We start from the raw sequence: 8,797 nt of genomic DNA, 5'->3' as shown, positions 1-8,797 counted from the left end.
CAAGGCACCCTCAGGCAGCATTGAGGACAACCCCGCAGGAGACAGAGGGTACAGACTAGAGGAGACCGCCTTGGTGGCTTAGAAGCTGTGGGTTTCACATCTTCCTGCTGCAACTCAGCCGCAAGCCCTTCGCCAGCTGTAGTAGATAGCGACTGTGCCCCGGCGTGCTGGGCCCTCCTGCCATCCTGTGGCCAAAGGGGTTTGCTTTAGAACCGTGAGGGAATTTATCTGAGAATTATTTGTTTGGTGCACGTGTTTTCTATCCCCCTAAACTTCACTCTTTCCTAGTCTCCACCAAACACTCATGCCCTCACCCCTAAAAGTGTGGAGCTCTACCCACTGCGCAACTAACTAATCCGCTACACATTCCCGGGCCGCTGGGCTCAACTGAGAGTCAGCGCGGGGTCAGGAGCCCCAAGGGAGGGGCCGGAGCTGTGGGCGGTGAATCAGAATAAAGTCGGCTCGAAAGTTCTAGGTGTCCTAGACTAAGGAGCTTTGGGACATTAGAACCCCTTCCCCAAAGGGAAATACTTCCTCTCTCCATCTGAGTCCAGTCAAGGATAGGGTGCTGAAGGAAAGGCAGGGGTTGTCTGAGGGAATCTGGGTTGAAGCGGTCACCTCCCCCTTTCCCAACAATTCCCAGACTACTAAGGGACCTGTCCCCTGGTGTACTGAGCTCTTTCTTCCTGCTGGGAGTGCTGAAGGCCAATTGCAAACCACTCCACTCCTCCAACCGCTGCTGAATTCTGCCTCTAATGCAACCCTCAAATAAAAAACTACATGTTTTAGTTTCAGGGTTTTCGACTGTGCACTGCGCGTCGCGCGCTTTGCATTCATCTTCGTCATCTTTCTTTTCTCCTCTCGCGTTCCTTCTTTCTAATCTTCTAAATGACTTTTTTTTTTTTAAGAACGGCGAGCGGTGCGGGCGCTGCACGTTGGCTGCGGCCCGCTTCCTGCTTTCTAATGTTCCATTGTGAGGAGCTTCCATTGTGACGTCGCGCCCCTTCGGCTGGGCTTTGTCTGTCCATATATGGGCAGCTACGTCACGGAGCTTTCCCGGGGCTCAGATAAATAGACTGGTGGAGTTCCCTGGCTGGGAGCTTTTGGGCAGCAGTGAGCTAGCTAGGAAGCGGCGGGGCTGGTTGGTGGTGGTAGCAGCGGCGGCAGCAGCAGCAGCAGAGGAGGTGGCGGCGGCAGCGGCGGCGGTGGCTGTGGCAGATCGGGGGGGTGGGGGGGTCGGCAGGCGCGTGTCTGTGAGATCAATACTGAAGCCGCGTCTGACCCCCCTGGAGCCTAGATCCCCCCCAGCCCAGCCCCCACCCCACTCCCCGCACACGCCCCACCCCACCCCCACGACCCAGCGTCGCACCGCACCAGCTGAGGCACCCGAGAGGATTACCCTCTTTGCCCCTCTCCCACCCCCCCCAAAAAGAATAGATCCCGTCCCCTGACCCACCCCTTCCCCTTTTCACTCCCCCCTCCCCCCGAACTTTCCCTCTCGCATGCTTTTCCCCTGCACCACGGATCGCCTCTCGGATGCCGCTAGCCTGGAAGCTGCGTTAGGAACAGGCGGCGGCGGCGGCGGTGGCGGCGGCTGTAGCTCGGGAGTGCTATGACCGGCAAACTCGCCGAGAAGCTGCCGGTGACCATGAGCAGTTTGCTAAATCAATTGCCTGACAATCTGTACCCCGAGGAGATCCCCAGCGCGCTCAACCTCTTCTCCAGCAGCAGCGACTCGGTAGCCCATTACAATCAGATGGCTACAGGTAAGGGTGGCGGTGAGGCGGCGAGGCAGCGAGGAAGGAAAGGGGGAGGACGAGGAGGAGGGAGCGAGCTAGCGATGGATGCATAGATCGGTGGATGCAGAAATGGATGGATGGAGAGACGGATGGAAAGATGGGGGGCGCGCTGGGAATTTTCTGGGGGGCGAGTTGCTTTTCCCACCCACTCCTCCCGCCCTCCGAGATCGGGAAGGCTTGGTTGGAGACGCCACGGTTGAGGCTTCGGTTCTCCCGGGTGGGGGCAGCCGCCGACCGGAGGGAGGTAGGTGCGAGCAGCTCTGGGGTTCTCCCTCCCCAGGCAGGGGGCCCGATCGCTGGGCTGCGCGCAAGGCGTGGTGCTGTAGCCCCCTTTCTCGGGAGGAGCCCAGCGTCTTTTTCACCCGCGCTCTCCCCCCCTTACTCCCTCAGCCTCCCACCCGGGATGGAGCCATGTGCGGCGTGGAGTCCCCACGGTGGGAGAGGTACTGCGACGCTGCCTTTCCGGGGCGTTCAGCAAAGCCATTGGGGGTGTGGGGACGGTGGGGAGAGGGAGGGGGCTCACCCACGGGGCGGGGGAAAGGGTTTGCCACCGGGGGCGATCCTGGGACCCGGGAGCTTGGGAACGGCGGCCGCTCCCGCCATGGAGACATGGGCCGGTTTTCCACCGCTCTCCACTCTCCTTAGCTGGGCTTAGGTTTTTCCCCTCCAGCCGGAGCAGAAACCTCCTTCAGGCCGGGAGGAGACTGGGGCCGAGAGAGGCTCCCTTTACGGGCGGCACCCTTCTGCGCTCCGAGGACAAAAGCGTCGAAGCTCTTTTGGGTCGGCCACCCGGGCTCAGCGCGCGTAGGGGGACATCGCTTGGGGCATGAAGGCGCGGCGTCTTGGAGTAGACAGGGCCGGGGGAAGAGGCCGAGTTGTGTGTGCTGGAGAGCGAGAGCCGGGCGCGCTCCGGGTCTGAAACTACCTGTAGCTGCAGCTACCTGTCCGCCCCACCTCGGGAAGAACAACAATGCTCTCTGGCGCGCGTGCGTGTATGTGTGTGGTACGTGAGTGTGTGCGCGGCGTGTGCGGTGTGTGTGCCGGAGCCACTCCACACCCCGATCCGTAGTATTTTGCTGTATCCAGGTTGCGCCGGGGAGCGCGGCACCGCCCGCTTTGCGCCGGGCTCGGCGTTCCTCTTACCCCACGCGCTGCGCACTCCAGCCGGCCGCACCCTCTACTCCGGGGGCAAGGACCTGGGCGCCGCGGCCGGGAGCCGGCTCGGCTTCACTCACCCCTCCCCTCTCTCCCCCGCTCTCCGCAGAGAATGTGATGGACATCGGTCTGACCAACGAGAAGCCCAATCCGGAACTCTCTTATTCGGGCTCTTTCCAGCCAGCCCCCGGCAACAAGACCGTGACCTACTTGGGAAAGTTCGCTTTCGACTCTCCTTCCAACTGGTGCCAGGACAACATCATTAGCCTCATGAGTGCCGGCATCTTGGGGGTGCCCCCTGCCTCAGGGGCGCTCAGTACGCAGACGTCCACGGCTAGCATGGTGCAGCCTCCTCAGGGCGACGTGGAGGCCATGTATCCGGCGCTGCCCCCTTATTCCAACTGCGGCGATCTCTACTCGGAGCCCGTGTCTTTCCACGACCCCCAGGGAAACCCTGGGCTCGCCTATTCCCCACAGGATTACCAATCGGCCAAGCCGGCTTTGGACAGCAATCTTTTCCCCATGATTCCTGACTACAACCTGTACCACCATCCCAACGACATGGGCTCCATTCCGGAACACAAGCCCTTCCAGGGTATGGACCCCATCCGGGTCAACCCGCCCCCAATTACTCCTCTGGAGACCATCAAGGCCTTCAAAGACAAGCAGATCCATCCGGGCTTCGGCAGCCTGCCCCAACCGCCGCTCACTCTCAAACCCATCCGGCCCCGCAAGTACCCCAATCGGCCTAGCAAGACCCCGCTCCACGAGCGGCCCCACGCGTGTCCTGCGGAAGGCTGTGACCGCCGTTTCAGCCGCTCGGACGAGCTGACCCGGCACCTGCGCATCCACACGGGCCACAAGCCCTTCCAGTGTCGGATCTGCATGCGCAGCTTCAGCCGCAGCGACCACCTCACCACTCACATCCGCACGCACACCGGGGAGAAGCCCTTTGCCTGTGAGTTCTGTGGGCGCAAGTTTGCGCGCAGCGACGAGCGCAAGCGCCACGCTAAGATCCACCTCAAGCAAAAGGAAAAGAAGTCGGAGAAAGGGGGTGCGCCCTCTGCATCCTCGGCGCCCACCGTGTCCCTGGCCCCTGTGGTCACCACCTGCGCCTGAGGATCGGGCACCCAGATCCCTTCTTTTCCCTTCCAGTGCCTCCTGGCTGGTCGCCTGAAAGCAGCGGGGAAAGCCAGTCACCGAGGCGCAGGGGCCGCGCCCTGATCTCGCCCTGGACGTGCGGCCCCCTTGCCTCCCCTTCGACGCCCCCCCCATTTCCACCCTTTCACACCGGCCGGCGGTTGGGGGCTAGGGCTGGAGGCACTTTCTCCTGGCTGCCCCCTCTTAGCCAAGGCGTGGGGGCGGAAAGGTGGCGTCTAGCCCGCTTTGTTCAGTTAGGATCGCCTTGATCCAGGGGCCGCTGGGCCACGCCAAGGACCTGCGGGGGACTGAAGGCGGGGCCCATCCAACCTTCGCCAGACCCAAGCACCTCACTGTTTCCCCCTCCAGTGTCTCCCTGTGTTCCCCCTCGAACACCCGAGAGGGGGAGGGGGTAAGGAGCGCACCAAAGCGCAGAGCTTGCTGCCCGCCGCACGCACGCGCGCTTGCGTGCTGGTGATGCGCGCGAGTGTGCGTGCTCGCCTGTGTGTAGTGTGCGTGTGTATGTGTGAGTGTGGTGTGTGAACGCGCGCGCGCGTGTGTGAGACTCTTGAGCTGAACTGGGCTGTGTCTACCCCTAAACTCTTCTTCACATAGGGTCCCCAAGCCGTTGGGAGATGTCCCAAGCTAAGGACCTGCATGTGACCGGAGGAGATGGTCTTCCATCTGCTCCTTAATGTTTCTTACAGAAATGCCTCGGATGCTGCAGCTGCTAGGTGCTGCTGCCGCCGGCCTTTTAGAGCCTCCCTACCTTTCCGAGCGCTTCCCTCTTAGGCCCTAAGGCATTTTGATATTTGGGGGAGAAAGAGCCACCTTTAAAAAAAATCATTTGCTCAGCCCCACTTTCCAAAATCTGTGTTCTTAAACTTGCCCTCTGCCTCTCTCTCCCATCTTCTCCTTTTTTCCCCTCTCAGGTTCTCACTGGGTCTCTGAAGATCTTATACCCAGAAAGGCAGGCCTCAATCAACCACCCAAGAGTTTGTCTCTGTCACATACCCATTCCCCATTCCTGGGAAGGCTGGCTCTATTCATTTGCCCTCTGTGATCACCACAACAGATAGAAGTGAAGTGTGTGTATATGATGTTAGCATGTGTATGTAGGTGTATGTGTGTGTTTCTTTATACACATATATTTACATAACACCGTATTCCTAGCAAAATCAAATCTAAGGCATTTGGTTATCCAGTGCAGTGCACTGGAATAAAGAGAATTTGTAGGCATATACAGCTTAAATGATTTATTTTTATGAAAATGTTAACTGATGAGATTATATCTACCTGTGTATGTGTGTGGATATATGTGCACACGTGTATATATGCATACACATTCTGTTCAAATTTTCCTCAAAAAAAATAGATGGGGATTTTTGCATTAATCTGTGTTGCTTTCATGGCCCCATCGCAGCTCCCCGCCCTACCTCACCTCTTCTCAGGAGCCCTCTATCCCAGCTGTCCTGTCCAGCCCCTCCTCACACAGGGTGGCCCTTTTGAAGTGGAGACTTAGAGAAGGGTGCTCTCTGACACAGCTTCCAGCACAGTCTTGACTGAATGTACTGTTCCCTATTAGCGTCATTTCTCCTGTGGCCGGTAAGCTGCCCAGGGAGAAGCGACAAAGGTCTGGAGTTTACAGAATGTCTGTTTTTAAAGTCACTTTATGCGTTTCCCAGTTTGTTTTTGTTTTTGTTTTTTGTTTTTGTTTTTTTTTTTTTTTAGTTAAAAAAGCACCGTCTTTTGGTGGTGGATAAATAATACTAAACGGACTCTAGTGCAAGGGAGGAAAAACTCGAAGAGCGGGGATTGTTGGGGATTATGGGGGATTGTGAATTTCCAGGTACTCGGGCTTTTTGTAGAAGGAGAAGTTTGCCAGGAGGGCCCATATTTTTTCAGCCGAAGGGTAAAATCTTTCTTTGCAGAGACAGTATTTTGCTGAATACTTTTTATAATGTGATGATTATTTAAAAAACACACACAAAATTTGGTCAGTTCAAAGCTGGAAGGAGGAATCAAATATCCTTTAATATTTTTTCTTCCTCCTTCTGGAATATGCATGTCATTGCATGATAACTCTGACTTTTCCTTTGTTTTAATAAAACTGTTCTCAGACATTTAAGCTAAACTAAGAGGAAAAAAAAACTTTGTTGCCAAAAGGTCGTGCTATCCCGATTTTTTTATGTCTGCATGTTAAAAAAACAAAAAACAAAAGAAAATGCACTCTAACTTATGTGAACTGAGAGAAAAAAAATCAGGTTTTAAACAGGAAAACCTATGGGGAATGATATTTTTTGAAAGACTTTTGTATACAGTTGAGTACTTAGAAAAAGACAAACCAGATGTAATATATTTTGTGGATGTTTTTATTTCTTGGATTTATAGTACCTTATACTAAGGTTAAAAAATGCTTGATATTGTGAAAAGGTGAGATTCTTCACCAACATTTCATTTACTTCTTGTCACATTGTTATGCCAATATAATATAGTTAATGAAAACAGCATTTTTAAAAGCAAATATTGAAACGGTGTAATGTTGTACCATTTGCCCTGTGAGCAAATGCCAATACAGTAAATATATTGTGTTTGCTGACAATCAGCCGGGCTTTAAATCTCATTTCATTTCTTGTTTTCATGGTATAAAGTTTTAGTTTGGCCTGGGTCCTTTTGTCTTGTTTTCTTTGGGGCTTTGGAGGTCTGGTGGACAAGTTGTAGTGCTTGGATTCATGCTGCTTGCTCTGAAAATTCTCAGAACAGAACTAATGACCCTGGATGGGGCTCAGAATTCTGTGTGGGTTCTGGTGTTTCTAATCCAGTTTTGAGTCTTGATTCTAAGAGGATTCCACTCTACCCTTCCGGGATTCTTAGACTATCCAATCGATTAGATGAACAGGACAGATAAACTAAATTCACAGGAGCCAGAGCAGTGATTTAAATCTAGAACCTTCTCTGTGGTTTCCATGGGTAAATCTCCTGATTGGTAAAGTATTTCTCGTTGGTCTTACTTAGGACAAGACCCTGAAAGGCCTCTGGAACAGCACCCAGAAATTCTCTTGCTTAAGCTTTTGAAGCCTGAGACTTGACAGGTGGAGACTTGACAGGGGTTCTTCAGGGTTGGCAAGATAGCCAGGGAGGCTGGCAGCTTTTCTGTGCTCAGATAATGGGAAGAGGGGAGTCTGGTTTTAAAGTTCTCCAGCATTAATCCCACTTGAACAGGCTTTCCAGAGTCCTCATTAATATTAGTCAATGTCTAAGAAAATCCTTAGAAAGTCTTATGGGGTCAAAGATTTAATGCCTTGTTGTTGTTGAGTTAGTTTTTTTTTTTTTTTTTTTAAAGATTTATGTATGTGAGTACACTGTCGCTCTCTTCAGACACACCAGAAGAGGGTATAGGTTTCCACTACAGGTGGTTGTGAGCCACCATGTGGTTGCTGGGAATTGAACTCAGGACCTCTGGATGAGCAGTCTGGTCTGAATCACTGAGCCATCTCTCCAGCCCCAATTTGATGCTGTTAAGGGAGAAAGGACTTCTGAGATTCAGAGCACACACAGTTACACAGAACAGGGAAAGTTTGTTTAGTATCAGACCATGCATCTCTTGATTTCTATCTCCAGTGAAAACAGTGATTTCCATGCCCTATGAGCTATCTCCCTCATCCTTAACTGACTTCCCTGGCTAACCTAGGATTTTTGCCATTGCTATTATGAGAATATTTGTTTTTTGCTTTTGTCTATATCCCTCTCTTCCTTTCTGCTTTTCCTCAGGATGTTTTCTAATTCTAGACCAGTCTTTAGAAGACTCAGTTTCCCCTCCTTCCCTATCTTGCCTGCCCTATAGAAAATACTGTCTGGCATGTAATCTGTTCTGGGTTATGGAAACAGAGCACCAGGTTGTAATGGGGAGTCAGTGTCTTGGCTACACACACACATACACGCACACGCGCGCGCACACACACATACATACACACATACATACACACACATACACACACACACATACATACACACACACACATACACGCACACACACACAGCCAGCCCAGCGTCAGAGAAACCAGTCTTATTATTATTGCAACCACATATTAATGCAGGCCTGTCACACTAAGGAATAAGAATGTGATTTCAGGTTGGCTATAGTTACCAGTATAAGGCCAGAGCTGGGTGGAGGGGTAGTGTAGGCACTGTAGTCCTAGAAAAGAATGTTTCTGAAGTGAGATGAATACAGAGAATGCAACATGCAATCTTAAATTCTCGCACCCACACAGTTCTAGGTCACTCATTAACTGCCATCTTGAATTCCTTTCTCTCCCCTTTTGAAACTAATAATTCCAAACTCCAGCGTTTATATACTACCACATGGAGCTATCCTCCTCCTAGCCAGAAGGAGAACAAGGTGGCTGAAAGTCTCAGTGATTGAACCTATAGACCAGCTCTTTGCTGAGCTAGACGTTTCCTTCCAGATTTGTATGGTTTTTCAGGTGAATTTTATCAGAGCTGAAGATATTATCTCTGGATGTCTTCATAGTTAGCATCCCGCCCCACCTGTATCTTCTCCAACCAGACTAGGCCTTCAAAGTCATGCGCTCATCAACAATGTACTATGCTGCATGACTAATAAACTCACTTCCCATTGGTGGCTATTACTCAACCTAACCTAGTTCAACCACTGGGTTACTTGGCAGTATGGCAGCCCGCCT

At 52.5% G+C, this 8,797-nt stretch overlaps 1 protein-coding gene across 2 annotated transcripts; it reads left to right on the top strand.

Annotated features, from left to right (window-relative positions):
• The first annotated feature begins 1,094 nt into the window (after window positions 1–1,094).
• Window positions 1,095–6,762, top strand: Egr3 (early growth response 3). Of its 2 annotated transcripts, XM_052191089.1 has the most exons (3): window positions 1,681–1,766; window positions 2,190–2,242; window positions 3,064–6,762. In XM_052191089.1, exons 2-3 carry the CDS (start codon window positions 2,203–2,205, stop codon window positions 4,071–4,073), a joined length of 1,050 nt encoding a protein of 349 aa, XP_052047049.1. In that variant the 5' UTR covers window positions 1,681–1,766; window positions 2,190–2,202; the 3' UTR covers window positions 4,074–6,762. The 2 variants fall into 2 exon arrangements, with proteins under 2 accessions (XP_052047048.1, XP_052047049.1); XM_052191088.1 differs by lacking the exon at window positions 2,190–2,242 and having other exon boundaries at window positions 1,095–1,766.
• Window positions 6,763–8,797: the final 2,035 nt, after the last annotated feature.

The sequence above is a fragment of the Apodemus sylvaticus genome, chromosome 8, assembly GCF_947179515.1.
Source record: "Apodemus sylvaticus chromosome 8, mApoSyl1.1, whole genome shotgun sequence".
Lineage (NCBI taxonomy): Eukaryota > Metazoa > Chordata > Mammalia > Rodentia > Muridae > Apodemus > Apodemus sylvaticus.
Note: the sequence above shows the minus strand (reverse complement) of the source record. Positions and strands in the feature narration are given on the sequence as shown.